At 36.5% G+C, this 15,310-nt stretch overlaps 1 protein-coding gene across 9 annotated transcripts in view; it reads right to left on the bottom strand.

Annotated features, from left to right (window-relative positions):
• Positions 1–15,310, bottom strand: part of LOC124301447 (carotenoid isomerooxygenase) — a 49,007-nt gene that overhangs the window by 13,463 nt on the left and 20,234 nt on the right. For 4 of the 9 annotated variants that reach the window (XR_006907479.1, XM_046756515.1, XM_046756513.1 and 1 more), the window contains exons 1-10: positions 12,702–13,049; positions 9,034–9,278; positions 7,222–7,368; positions 4,642–4,786; positions 4,391–4,541; positions 3,503–3,732; positions 3,257–3,439; positions 2,281–2,673; positions 2,095–2,193; positions 1,167–1,317 (exon numbers count right to left, since the gene is read on the bottom strand). Coding sequence is in view for 8 of the 9 variants with exons in the window: in XM_046756515.1 (XP_046612471.1) it covers positions 1,167–1,317; positions 2,095–2,193; positions 2,281–2,673; positions 3,257–3,439; positions 3,503–3,732; positions 4,391–4,541; positions 4,642–4,786; positions 7,222–7,368; positions 9,034–9,278; positions 12,702–12,776 (1,819 nt within the window). In the remaining variant the exon portion in view is untranslated. Of the gene's footprint in view, positions 1–389; positions 1,318–2,094; positions 2,194–2,280; positions 2,674–3,256; positions 3,440–3,502; positions 3,733–4,390; positions 4,542–4,641; positions 4,787–7,221; positions 7,369–9,033; positions 9,279–9,969; positions 10,139–12,701; positions 13,051–15,310 lie in introns of those variants that run through there. The other 5 variants (XM_046756511.1, XM_046756508.1, XM_046756509.1 and 2 more) reach the window with 5 other exon arrangements.

Raw genomic sequence — 15,310 nt, forward strand, 5'->3', positions numbered from 1 at the left:
TACCGGAAGGTAGCATACCGAAATTTAATGGGCCGAACGACGGACCGCGCATGCGCCAAACAATCAAACTTTATTGGTCAACGAGATTGTACCACAGCAATATTTCCGTCTGCAAGACAGGGCAGCCAACTCACTCGAAACGAGGCTTGAGGTATCTAATTCCACCGCGTTAAGTGGCAAAATTAAATTGTGTTGTTATGATGATTCAGAGTAATCATCAGTCACTTAACCGGTTGACTGCTACGAGTTTTTACAGATTTTTGAATTTTTTGAATTTGCCACCCCTTGAGGGTGAGTCGGGGTGAATTTGCAGTTTTATTATGAATTTTTTCTTGTTTTATTCAAGTTCGAAATTTGGTTTACCTGTAGGGATTTCAAATATTACCGTCACCATTTTGGACTCTCCGTTTTGCGATTCTTCTATTCTGATAACGGACTCATCATCAGCGACCCCATAAGCCCCCAAGTAACAAGTTTCAAAAGATTAATTCCACTGCTTGACTTTCTGGTACAAAGGTGCCGATGCTTAGTCATAATTACCGGTACTTAAAGCCGCCATTTTAAATTCTCATATCGAATTTTGCAATTCTGTTTTCGAATTCGGATTCAGCGACCACCAAACCGGTGGTGTACCAATTTTGGTCAAAATTCATCGAAAAATAACCGTTATTCAAAAATGTTCACATATGCATCATTACCAGTCACCCGGTAAACAATGAAAGTTTGCCTTTTTCGAATCACTACATTATCTATTTGAGGTTGGCTTAAAAAAATTCGCATCACCTCCATAACCTCTATAAGTTGCATTTGACAGCTGAAGCTTGACGTGGCCACCCTGGATGAAAATCTGACAAAGCTCGCGAGTTTAGTCAGGAGATTAGTGTGTTAAGTTTCACCTCTCCCTCTCAATATGCATAACCATAAAGTACAATATGTTACTGGCAATCTGAGGGTCTGTGCTTTGGTTCGTTTCATGCTTTCTGTCTGGCTGCTGTTAATCTTCGTTGATGATAATGAGAACATATGTAGCCACAAGACTTTCCGCAGTAACATGCGGAACATTTGGTGCCCGGAGAAACAAAACTTCTGCGATATTACCAAACTGTAGAAACTGTGTGGCAAGGAACATCTGCGGTTTGAGTTTTATATTTTCAAGTCAAACCAACCGTGCAAACATTTCGGCACTGGTCCCGGCGTATCGAACGTCGAACGAGCTATTTCCTCCAACGTTTCTGCATCCAACACCAACAGCCCAACCTCAGTTTCTCGATCTTGTCCCCAGATAAGAGCCGAAACTATGACACCATCGTCTTCTTTCTGGATAAGATTAGTAAAAAAGTAGCTATAGACATTTTTTCAGTCTTTACAAAAAGTTTTTTTTCGATATCTGAAGCATCTAATCGATTAATGCTGGTTTAACTTGCGAATGAATTCCCTACAAATCCTTTAGGTTGGATTTCTGATTTTGACCTACAACGATATTGTGTATACTATTTTGCTGATTACCTTTACGTCTGACTTTTTGTTAAAACAATATCGCGATTCTAGGGTATTTCTATCCATCTACATGTCATGTTTTGTAGAGGATTAACTGACGAACCAAATGAAGTACACTTCGTGAAAAGCTTTAGCTATGACAAATGTTGCAATAATGTGAAGCATGCGCTCTTTTCATTCCATGTGTAAGGTTTCGAAATTCGATCGTATTTTAAGCATGGTGGATCAAGAGTTGCACTAAACTTGAAAAATTTTTTAAATCTCCGAAATATCGGAAGCAAAAACGCTGATTAAAGACCGTAGGTGAAAATAAAGATAGTGGGATCCATATAAAAATCGATTCCGATTGTAAAATCACAACCTACAAATTGGCAAATACCAAATAGTGCAGGATGCATACTCAAAAGATCCAACGATTTTCACAACAAGCAACTCTTGGGACACATAATCGCGTAGTCAATTTTAAAATTCAGAAATTCAAATTTTAGACACTAGTAAGAATTCCTTTCTCCCAAATCGATCTTGTTCCATCATGCCTGGGAATCCGCATTTTCAATTTTCTGCGAGTGTAAAATTAGAAAACAAGTGAATATTTACCTTTCCGTTTGGATTTGGAACGAATATCGGCTCACTAGGAAAAACGTTATTCTCGCACCAAGTTTTCGTAGTTTTCGTGACAGTATCCACTTTGATGATCTAGAACACGGGAGAAATCGTTCAATGAATTCATAGGACAAGATGCTTCCAGGTGTAGAGAAATAATTCGTCGAGAATATAACAAACCGTTCCTGGATTGTCCATATCAACATCGCTAGATATGGCGTAAAAATATCTGTACTCTTTTCCCACGAGAGGATATTTTATCCTGGGTGTCTCGCAGCCTAAATCGCAAAGCATTTCCGGGCTGACGAAAACTTTTCCATTCGAAAGTCGTTCCGCCGTGGCTTTTTTTCGAACAATACCATCAAATACTGCAGACTTCTCGTTCAAATCTGCCTTTCCTTCATCCTTCGTCTTATCTCTGTCGGTAATTATCACCGGATTTCTACACTCGATTGGATCTTCGATCAAGTCGTATTCCTTAGGAACGTCAGCCGTTAGAGGAACAATTGGCAATATGAAACGCAATGGTCGGCCACGAAACAACTTCGCGTAGTCAGGGTTTGAATGCATGTCCTGAAAGATTTATAGAGTGTACAATCAAGTCGGAATAGTGGATGAAACAAAAGTTTAGAAAGTCTCACTTAAGCTAATCTAGTTAGATATAGCTAGAAAGGTTCTCATGTCACGTGAAAAAAATTTGAAAAGCTGACTTTTACACACTGAGACCTAATTATGTCTTTCTCCAGAGAAATAAGGTTATTCTGTGAATTTTTAACAAGAAATCCACATTTTTCGTCTAATTCTGACTAACTGTAGTTCATTTTATTCGATCGACGAATTTTTTGATATCATAGAAAAATATTAGAACATCTCGAGATGGGATTTAGTCGATTGATTTGGTTTTATTCAACTTAGAGCTGATTAGGTTTCGAGCAAACACGGTTCATCCATTCCCGAGTAGTTTACGATGATTAAAAAAGCTCTTGTTCTGAGATAGTAAACATCAGGAATGGTGGGAAATTTCAGAACTGGGCATTTCGGGCCACCAATACTAAGCACCGTCATAAGCTAAGCAAATGACAATTTCCGGTCCCGAAATGTCCCACCGTAGTTTTTGTGGTCGTCGAACACTGTGCCAAGGCTCTGCGTGAAGTACCTTCATAACGTCGATGTACATGCAGTCGAGCATTTTTGCATCTTTGTAACAGCAAACATCCAAAACAACATATTTTCCGTCACTGGTTTCGAACTGATTGATTATGTGAAGGAAGAAGAACGGCTCCGCTACGAAAGTTCTCTCGATCAGACCAGTTTTCCGGGAGATCAGGTGTATCAGAGTCTGAAAATGAGAAAAATTTCCCAGGGATATTAGTTAGAAGAAATTGCAATGACGGTTACACACCTTTTCGTTTTCGTACCACTTGAGGCAACTGCATAAACGATCATTTGTAAACTGACTCACTGCCATGGTCAGCAATGCGACCGACAGTGGCTGTTCGATGATTATAAAGTAATTGTCGGTTATTCCAAACGTGTGCATGTACGACGGATTCAACGTCCATCTCGAGTGGACGGTCGCAACAATGGTGGCCTGATCGAACATCGACAGTTTCTTCTCGTTCCCCGTTTCGTCTGGTTGGAGCAGAAGAAAAGAGAATTCATTCGCTGAGAGTAACTATGCGGAAAATTGACCGGTATTATGGTCCCAAAAGGGTGCAAAGCCCACTCAAATGCTTTCATAAATGCATTTGGAATACAAAAAACGAAATGCTTTTAAATAATGTCATTGAAGCCAATGGAAAAATGGAATTGTTTTCTTCAATTCCATTCAAAATGAAAAATGTGAAATACGGTCATTTGAAATGAGGCACAAACGTAAAATAACATAAATACTGCAAGTATTTCGATTCATCCTAACAGTTGAGATATGCCTTTGTCGACTGTCATTTTATTTTGTACACGCATTAGTTTTTCTTGACAAGTTCTTCACGTTAAGTTCGGTTGTTGATGTGCCTCGTGTTAGGCAAAAGGCTAGAATATTATCGTTCAATGAAATGTCATTGTCGCTATTACGCCTCTGGAAAGAGGGGCTAATGTAGGCCTACACGCTTTATCCGCACGCCCAATTAAGTCAGCATATTTGTAAAATCGCTGCTTAATCCGAGCGAAAGGACCGTCGCATTGTTAAAAACCCTCTCAAAAATCGCAGAATCGTATTTTGCCTGCGAAAATACGCACGTCCCAAATGAAAGCATTTCCGATATTATCCAGCCCAGCAATAAACACCCACCGACAGTGATGCGGTTTGGTGGAAAGCAAATCACACTGTAGGCAGGTCCTCGTGCCGTGATGCTCATCCCGAGGTTATACACGGTCCCATCGGTCATTACATGCGGATGCGCGGTGTGATTAACTACGCCCACGTAATTGGATATGCAAAGCTGGAAGTTGATCAGAACGTAAGTGACACACTTCGCCGTTATTCTCTTCAGCTGCAGCAACGTTGTTTCGAGAATATAGTTTTGTGGTCGGTATGGTCACCTTGCTTTTCGTTTCCAAAGTCTCCGGGTCTATCCGATGGATGAATGGCGCCTCGGTGAAGGTGTAAAATTCATCACCGAATGGGTAGACCGATATCATCGAATTGTCAGTCATCGTGTCCTCGGCGTTGAAAACAGACGCCACTCTGTCGTTGAAACAAGATTATGAGAAATTATTCGGTACACGTTACGAGTCCATTGGTCTACAAGATAACGAGCATTTTTATTTATGATTTATACCATGAAAGATATATTAGTCAGGTACGCATTTATCTACAAGATAATCAGCAACCTCCCTACTCGCCGTGCCGTGAAGGTGGCAGTCGAGTGAATTTTTTTTTTTCATAAAATCAAAAAATTTGTGGTAACCAATATAATATATACGAGGTATCCCATGCCAACTGAGAGGACATTTTCCCTGACCCCCGCCAATTTGCTTCTTAATTTTTTATATGATTCCACAACCTAGAAAAAGCACTCACCATTTTTTTCAGAATTTTCGTTCCAACCATTCATTTTTAAAAAATGTTACAAACCCTTTTATGGTCCTAAAGAAAAACGCAATTTTTTTTATTTTTTTTACAAAAATTCACATAATTTCTGGGTCCCAAAACAAACATTTTGAGCCATAGTTCAGAGTGGAGAATTGATGTTTTGTATTTTTTAAATATTTTTTTAGAGGAATAATTTTTTTTATTTTGTATGTATACAAATTGTAAAATTGCTTCATTATTTTTTATACGATTCTACAACGTAAAAAAAGCTCTCACCATTTTTTTCAGATTTTTCGTCCCAACCATTCTTTTTTAAAAAATGTTACAAACATAACATATGTTTTGTATACACGTACAAAATAAGAAAAATTATTCCTCTAAAAAAATACAAAAAATCAATTCTCCACTCTGAACTATGGCTCAAATTTTTTGTTTTGGGACCCAGAAATTATGTGAATTAAAAAAAAAAAAAAAAAAAAAATGGCGTTTTTTTTTAGGACCATAAAAGAGTTTGTAATATTTTTTAAAAAGGAATGGTTGTAACGAAAAATCTGACACGAATGGTGAGTGCTTTTTTTAGGTTGTAAAATCATATAAAAAATAATGAAGCAAATTGGCGGGGGTCAGGAAAAATGTCCTCTCAGTTGGCATGGAATACCTCATATACATATGCGCCACATATTACTTCAGTATCTCACACTGCACATTCGGCATGGACGAACGCCTGACGAACAAATGTATTTTTCATAACACATTTTGAAGTTGGAAGTGATTAATTTTGATGAAATTGTCAAATCTTAGAAATGACATTCAATGAAAGAAAATATGTGAAAGTTTCCGTTTCTCCTCGGAAATAGTGTAATATGAGTCATTTACTTGATGTGGGGTGGTTTACACTCCAGATATCCACAACAGGTAAGACTATATATTCAATTCTGAAACAGTACCCACAACTTTTTCAGATTTTTTATTTAACTGGTTAATTATTTGTAAATATCGAGTGTGATTTTGAAAAGAACCTTTTTAAAAATTCGCGAAAGATTCTGAAAAATTATATTTTCTTTCCGAAACATGGCACGACCGGTTCACTGATAGGAATGTTAAAAAAAAAAAAATTGAACACTGTCAAGCTTTCTTATCAAAATTCTCGAAACTTCTATTTTTCACTTATCACATTTCTAGACCGATTCGTTTACGAAGTTGATAAAAAAAAGTTGAATGTATCAATAAAAATAGATAAAACTCGCTCCAAAATGAAACTGGTCTAGAAATGTACTAAGTGAGAAATAAAAGTTTTGAGTATTTTTCAGGAATTTTCACACCGTTTAAACAATGTTCTAGTTTATCAAAAAAATCAATTCGTAAGAAACAATATAAATAGAATCGCTCCACCATGGGCTCGGTCTTGAGATATTTGTGATAGAAAATACAGTTCTTGAGAATTTTTTTTTGAGGATTCTAAAAAAGGTTCTTTTTATAATCACTCTAAATATTTATAAATAATTGACCAGTTGAATAAAAAAATTTGAAAACGTTGAGGGTACTGTTTCAGAGTTGGGATAATTGCAGAAAAAATTTTGAGACGCTAATTATAATAAGATTGTCAGACGCTAATCGGATTCGCATGGAATTCCCCATACACACGTATATTTGTATTGAAATAGGCACGGCGCTATTGCCACATCTATGGTAAACGAAACTATACAAAGATATGATTACTGAAATTAATTTTATAGTTTCTCATAGCAAACACGTCTTAATTATACATATAAGTAGTCATATGAAATGAATTCGGATCGCGAAAACTATTATTAATAAGGATTATCGTATGACCATGTCCATGTGGTATACGTATAGTCAACGTTTACCTTTTCTAGATCCAGTTGTTCCGCAGTGGTTGGCCTTACCTTTATGCCATAAAAATAAGATTAGAACAAGCAGCAGATTTATCTACATAGATGAAAATGGAGATGAGCCTGACTCACGTAACCACTACAAGATGAATAATGGGGTAAATTTTTCTCAGACGATAATCTTAGGTAATATTATCTAGAAATTGTATAGTACCGTTGACGATTCTGTCATACCTTTGGAAAATTGTTCTACACGGATCCGGTACGACGCTCGTTCCGAATTCAGTTAGAACTATCCTTTGGGCTGCATGATTTCTCTTGTAAGCGTCAGTCTGGACAAACCGTCTCTGATAAGTCACTTTTCCATCCTTTATCTCAAACCTAAAAGAGTGCGTTCAGTGTTCAACAATTCCTACAAATCTTACGCCCGTTTGTGGAAGACCGCAAATTTGATGGGGTGAAAAATTAAATACATATCGGACAAGCGAAGATCGTGATTCGTGGTTAACAGTAAGCAATATGGCGGCACGAACTAGGATGTCAGCAAATAGTTTTTTGTCAATTATTTGAATAGGAAAGTACAGACAACTTGGTGCAAACTACGAAGCTTTGGTTTTTTCACATATAATCGGTATTCTACAAAAAATGTGATGTTCGGCTGCTGATTGTTTTCAAAAAAGTAGGTTATAAAAAAAGACGATTCTCCAAATTTGAGCTTAATATAAGAAAATCTGGTGGCTATAGAAATTTTTGAAGTTTTTAATAATTCAATTTTTTAGTTAATTTCACGAGTTTTTCATGGGAGCTCTATGGGACTTAAAGACTCGAATCAAACGGCATTCCCCTTTTCTCATCTTGTATTTTGAGGAAAAAAATAGTTTTTTACTCCAAATCAAAATCCAGCTTAATTAGGACCCTTTTCATGAACTACTATTTTAGCAAAATTTCGCATAACTTTGAAACGCTGCCAAGTCAAGAATTTTCCAAGTAGACGGCCAATCGACGGCTCAAATTTTTCATCTAGGTATAATTTATCACTACCTACACGAATTATTATTCATTACCACGTTCCTTTTGATATACGGCCTCGCAAAACCAACCAATTTCTGAAAAATCGCTGTTTTCAGATAACTGTAATTTTTTTCTATCAACTCGAAATCGCTTGAAATTTTCAGGGAATATACTTCATTCTATCGCCAAACAACGCTGAAAATTTCCAGCTAGGAGTCGAAGTTGTTAACGAGCTGTGAATCTTCAAAATGTTCAAGTTTCCCGCATAATATTTCGTATTTCATGGCATTATATATATATATATATATAATATATGTATATATGTCAGAGAAAGCCCGGACAACACTCTGGAATTACGTGTTTGGCGTATGGAACGCATTTTGAACCACCGGTTATTAACAAGGCAAAACTTAAAACGTCAATTAACAAAACTTTAAAGGAGGATTCAATATTTAAATATTTGATCGACACGTCAATTCAATTCCGGGCTTGTTTGTTTACTAAATCTTTGTTCCTCCTTTTGAAAACAGCCGCCCTTCGGAACAATATAAGACAACGACAAACGGCAATTTGATTATTTCGTCATCCTCGACGTATATATATTTAAACGTTAATATGTATGTCAAATTTTAATATATATGTATGTACTGTTTGTATGTAAAACGGTGTTGTTTATGATCTCGTCCCAAAAAAACCCACGTTTCAATTATCCGAACTTTTGATTATCCGAACGAGTCTCGATCCCAATTGGTTCGGATAATCGAGGTTCTACTGTATTCTGAACTCGAAATATTTCAGCGATCATTGAACCGTGATGAAGCGAGAATTTTTAGAAACTATATTTGGCTGAGAGAGTGAAAAAAAGTTCTCAGACACGGAATTCCGGAATCTTTACAAACTTACAAGAATATTTCGATTCACACTGGGGCTATGATTATAATTTTTGCGAATAGCAAGAGAGCGATTTTGTAGTATTTTGATTTCTCGAAAAAATTCTTCATTTTCGGCAAAAAGCTGGCTTCGTATAAAAATCACCTGTGCAGTAGCGCTGAGCTGTCGAATAAATGGTCGAATCTGTATTCGCCAACTTTCAAACTCCCCGGTCCATTCCTCAGTAAAGTCCCTTTCAACCAGGTGGGCATAGTGCCGAAATTTTTCCCTGACATCGGTTCGATAACTTCGTGTTCACATGACCTCATCCATACCGTCGGGTCAGAATTTGGCCAGAAGAACGCGTCTTCGCGATCCAGCAACTTCGGAACGTCTTGATCCATTTTTTTCTGGAATTAGAGAATTTAGTTTATATTTTATATTATTGAAATATCCATGAATTTCTGCTGGAGAAATACATTCAAATAATTGCTTTCTTCCCCGATTCTCAACAATTAGTATTTCTGTTACTTCTGGTGTTTTTTCCAAAGGTCAAATAAAGCTTTGTACAATGACAAAAAAAAAAATGCAAGCGCTGCACATACCGGAATAAATTCAATTGCATTTCCGTGGACGATAATTTTGACCCAAAATAGAATTTCACGTAATCTTGTTTGTTTTTTACCTCAAAACTTGAATTGAGTAAATCTAGAAATTTAGGATGCAATGTGTTTCAGTTCATCTAACTGATTCCACGATAAAAGTGCTTGACCGAAGCTACGTTTTTAAATCCAATAAAAAAAAAATCGCAAGGAAGACAACGAAAAATGGATCTTTGCGCCAACGAGTTAAAGAAAAAAAACTTTCTACAGATTGGTATCAAGAATCTTTCAGAAATCTTTACGGAGCCCGAAGTTTTTCACGAATTAAACGGCGAACTGGATTCAGGAGGCATTTCAAGGTCGCCTCAGCGTTCAGATTCGTGTAATTTAACACTGACTATATGCAGTTTCGTAACCAGCAATTAAGACTGGACGTAACGAAGGTGGTTGTTTAGTTATTCGAGTGTTTCAACAGAAGCTTAATATCCGCGCAGCTTACGTTCAGTGAGTAATTGCAAGGAAAAGGATGTAAACCGCACTCCGTTGTCCGACTGGATCGGAAGGCACGAGATGAATTGCAAACTGTCGCCGTATTTCACCACGGCGGAATTACTACATCGAATGAGGCTTGAGGTTTGTTGTCCGGTTCTTAAATGGTTCGAACGTGATACGTGACGTCCTTGTGCGACGTTTGACTGAAGCCTTAAGGATTCGCAACGGGCATATGTTACGTGTGCGTATAACACACACCGAGTGATGTGCATTTGTTTAAGCCTATACCTATGTGTGCGCATGCGCAGGCCTCAGAGCGCAACGAAGCGCGCGCAACGGCGGGATTTTAGCCTCGAACTGTGTGAGCAGGCGCATCAGCCACGTTGCGTATTATGACATGTGCGAAAATAAATTCGATAAGGAAAAGGACATCCTACACATAATATATTCCGCAAACCTTCCGACTTCCATCTATTTACGTTTCACGTAGTCGGCAGCTGACCGAATTCAATTCCAAGTTGAAGATCTCGTATCTTTGTTTTTTCGTTTCTTATATGCGGTCATTTTTTGATACTTCGTATCGGATTTGGAGTCGAGAAACACGAGTCCACCGATTTATGATTATCTAAATGAAGTGTAAGCTGAGACTTTTCCACGTGGTAGTCAATAGTCACAAAAAGTGTATCTAAATAGAGATAGTTTTTTTTTTTTTTTTGTTCTTTGCGGAAACCGCTTAGAGTTTTTCAAACGAGTATTGCGGACGTTTGTTTTTGAAATATTCTCTGTGTTAGAAATTTAGTCAAACTGTCAAATCGCTAAAAATATTTATACCTCTTTACCTTCTGATATAGTCGAAAAATCCTTCTATCACAGAAATACTGAAACTCGATATCAATAATATTTGAATAAGAAAAAATTGGACAGATGATGCCCAACTTGCTGATGCCTTACAAATTTGATCCCTCCGAGTTCACTGCAGCTAATTGTAAAAGAAGTAGAGAGTTGACAAAAAAAAAAAAATATGTTTGTGCACAATTACGTACGACCTTACAGTACGTTTGTTCATATCATACTGACTTGAGGATAATATATCCTACAGGATCAGCAGGGAATTGTCAAGAAAGTGTGTGTTTGTGTTCTGCTTGATTTGAATTTGTTTGAATTTAATATTAACCAGTAAAGATTACACAAGTAAACTTGCAGAGGTAGACAAGGTTACCCGTTAGCAGACCTGGTACAAGAAATTTAAAGCTAAATATCTAAAGAAACTATTGACAATGAGTAGTATCCAAGTAAAATAAATATTTTATATTTCTGGCAATATGCCATATACACTTAACAATAACTATCAAGAGAATTAACGTGAATTATAAAAGGTGAAAATTGAACATTAGATGCGATCTATAATTAAAATTTTTTTTTCCTCTTAGAATTGTTTAACTTTTTCATTTAACTAGCTGCACTTTATACTAATTGGCTTTTTACGTACAGGAATTAGTATATCCCTACATCTAGTTATCCCGACACAAGTTTGAAATTTGTCTTTTAGTATATCATAGTGGTACAGAACTGTTACAAATTTAGAGGTTTATTATTCAGGATAATGTTATTTTTGTGGCAATTGTTATCGGTCTATTTTGGGGCCTTTGCAATAAGTTGCGGTAGTTGTTATATTGGCCTCCCCAAGCAGTTATACCGTAGTTTATGAGACTGTGGAAGAAAGCTCGATAAATTAACCTCACCATGTTAGTTTGTATAATTTTAGATCATTTATAAAATTGAATGGTTGAATATTTAGTTTTATTAACGATGTATTGGACATGTTTGTCGCATTTCATGGTTGTGAGTCAAAAATTAGGTCCAGATATTTACGGGATACTAATACAAAAACTACGGAAATTTATGTAAACGGTATTTCTTTACCTTCAACAAGTCTTTCTTAATTTTGTATTCAACGAACAAAATGAAATATGGAAAAATTCATACAATTGTTTGTTTAAATTAAAGTTTAAAATACGCACAGATTGTTTCAGATTTTTGAGCCGATTTTTGTCATGTTTGATGTATGTTTTAGGAAAAAAACAACACATTTTTCGCTCTAAAACATTGTTTTTTCACTCAAACTACATAATGTTCCGCAATTTTAAAATCATAATTCTATTTCTAATCAGCAGCCACAATAAAAGAAAAAAAATAATAATAGGCACGAACCGCGGACTTACACTGGCACGGAAAATATTGATTTTCGCGCATCATTTTTTTGAAGAAAGATTGCTGTATTGAATCGGGGTTTGAGCCATTTAGACGAGGTTGAAAAGCTCCAAAACGTACCTTTCGATTTGTTACTTTAAATTAATCCTAAAAAGTCATAAAGATGGCACTTACACCGTTTGCCGTGCCAACTTTTTGTAATTTCGCGAATAAATTTTTTAGAGCCATATCGTTTTGCAAGGACGTGCGTATGGATTTTCTACAAATTTTCAAGAAAACAAACATATTACTCGATATTTTGGCACTCAAAGCAGTTTGCCGTACCACCTTTCATTTGGGAAAACAAACAAGATATAATAATACAAGCACAAGTTGCGTTGTGCGTTCGAAGCAATAAAAGTACTCGCATACCGATACACAGAGATTGAATATAATAGGGATATAAACGTTAACACTATAAAAAAGTGTTTTGAGTTGTGACCTTCATATCCAAGAATAACATTAGTCAATAGGGATATAACTCGTTACCGTAAAAAAAGTAGCGATTCTCGGAGGCGATCCGTCCTCCACGACGGAACTCGAATTCTCACAAACATCTGACATTGGGAAATACGTGTACGCACAATACACTTTGACGATGGTTAGCCGCTGTAATCAATACTTGGCCCACTGTTCTTATTTGCGCAGTTCATTCATGGATATGCACGTACCGTAGGATGCCATGACCGGCATGTTGATCATGACGTCAAAACGTAAGCGAGATACTCGCCGTGTTTTAGAACGGAGAAAAATTTCTTTCAAGTGTGATGAAGTATTGCGAAGACGCATTAATACTGCGAGACTGCAAATTTAGATCATCCGCAAGGCTCGGCGGTTGTAGAACTGTATTATGCTTGGCTGTTAGGTGGGAAAATCTGGCGGCTTTGCATTGCGCAGCTGGCCAATACGCCGGATTTACGCGTTTCCATGTTTCTAATGCCGGATTCGTCGGATTTCACTTTTCAATTGTTCGTCTATATTCGCGCCATTTTCAGCCCCATTTTTCTCGCACAGTTTGCAAAACCTCGTTAATCGAGTCTATCGCTTCACCGCGGGCTAGACCGAGTTCTGTAACCTTGAATCGTATTACCCATCGCCTTTAATATATCGATTTTCAATACTCGATACCTTGGCGGCCAAAACTACGTTCACTTTTGCGCCTGACTTGTAACTCGCCGGCAACCAGGCACGCTTTCGATTCGACGCGTGCGTGGCTTGAACCTGATTGTCTCTGCTACGGCGTGTTCGGAAATTGACTGAAAGTACTGTCAGTACCGAAAATGGTATAGTCCAAGTGACGTATACTGTAGATTTTCAGTACCGACAGTACGGTCAGTCGATTTCCGAACACGCCCTAAATAAACTACAACTTTTTTTAAAATTAGGACCCTGCTTTTTTGTATCTGTACGGGTCATGCAGTACTCCTACCCTTACCGATCGAGCAATAGGTCAGTCAAAAAGTCTAAAATATTGCAGTTGTGCACTGGTGCTGCGAACTCGATGGTAGGGTAATTCGATGACGCTGAATCGAATGGTGATAATTTTTTTGCACACCGACCCCGGGAACATTGCAAAAAGTGCACCGAAAAATTTCAAATGCGTTTAATTCAAAATTTAGGCGTTCGATCGAAAAAAGTTTCCAACAAAAGTTGTACCCAGAACGAAAACGCACAAAAAATTACTTCACTTTTTTTCTCCAAAATCAATAGGTGAATCGTGAGGCGCGATTGAAACGAAAGTGCCTCAGAAAGGAACAAAACCTTCTGATATTAGAGTCACCGCATCACGGTGAGTCTTAATATTTTTAAATGAAAAGTTCGAGGACCCCAAAGCTACGATTGGGAATTTGTTATAAATCGTCTCTATAATACATTTTTCATTAACTTGAAATAATCCCCTGGGCCGTTTTTTTTATTTCTTAAAAATTCGTCAAAATTGCTATGTATAATAACTTAAACGCTAAATAAGCTGGTTCATCCTTATTATACGAGTTTGAATAAGTATTTAAGTAAGTTAAAGTACTTGCAAATCGTTATTATAATAGTAACATGAATATTTATCCTACTTTACTATTTATCGATATGACAATTATTTACTTTATCGATCGTTAGTAATAATGCACCTTTAAATAATAATTCAACAGCGAACAAAATAATCTTCCAAAGCGTTAGGTTTGTTTACATAGGTTTGTTTATATAAAATGAATGCGTGCTACTCCTTTGTTTTATGTAACTTTGAGTTTTTTTTAGTTCAAAACGTACTAACAACAAAATACATACACATTGTAAGTTCGTGTAACTTTTTTCAAATAAAAATTTCTTTTTCAAAAAAAAAAATTATTTTATGAATTTTATAAATATGGCTAGTTTTTAGTGATTGTTGAAAAATACTTGAATAAAATATTCATGTTACTATTACAATAATGATTTGCAAGTACTTTAACTTACTTAAATATTTATTCAAACTCGTATCATTAGAATGAACCAGCTTATTTAGCGTTTAAGTTATTATACGTAGCAATTTTGACGAATTTTTAAGAAATAAAAAAAACGGCCCAGGGGATTATTTCAAGTTGATGAAAAATGTATTATAGAGACGATTTATAACAAATTCCCAATCGTAGCTTTGGGGTCCTCGAACTTTTCATTTAAAAATATTAAGACTCACCGTGGGTCGTTGACGACCCCAGCCGTCTTTCAAAGTGCGCTCTAATGCTAAAAATTGACATTATCGACCGGGGACAGTGACCATGATTCAGTTTCACTATCTGACCGTGAGGTTAAGCCGGCGGTAGCATCGGTTGCTTGCTGGTCATGGCGCAAAAGAATTGAGATAAGCAATTGAGAAAAAAAAAATGAAATTTTTCATTCCATTGAAAATATTTAACTTCTTATCATGCAATTTAAGCATCAATAGTCACATATATTATCTAAAGCCATGTACTTTATGTACTGAAGAAATTTTCTCCGTGAATTCGGACGCTTTGTAAAACATATACGCTACTTTATTTTTTTTACATGAATACGGCGGCTTTGTATAAAACGTATGCTTTTTTTTCAAGCAAAAAATGTACTCGATGATATAACTTGGCCGTCTG

Source organism: Neodiprion virginianus, chromosome 3 (assembly GCF_021901495.1).
Source record: "Neodiprion virginianus isolate iyNeoVirg1 chromosome 3, iyNeoVirg1.1, whole genome shotgun sequence".
NCBI lineage: Eukaryota > Metazoa > Arthropoda > Insecta > Hymenoptera > Diprionidae > Neodiprion > Neodiprion virginianus.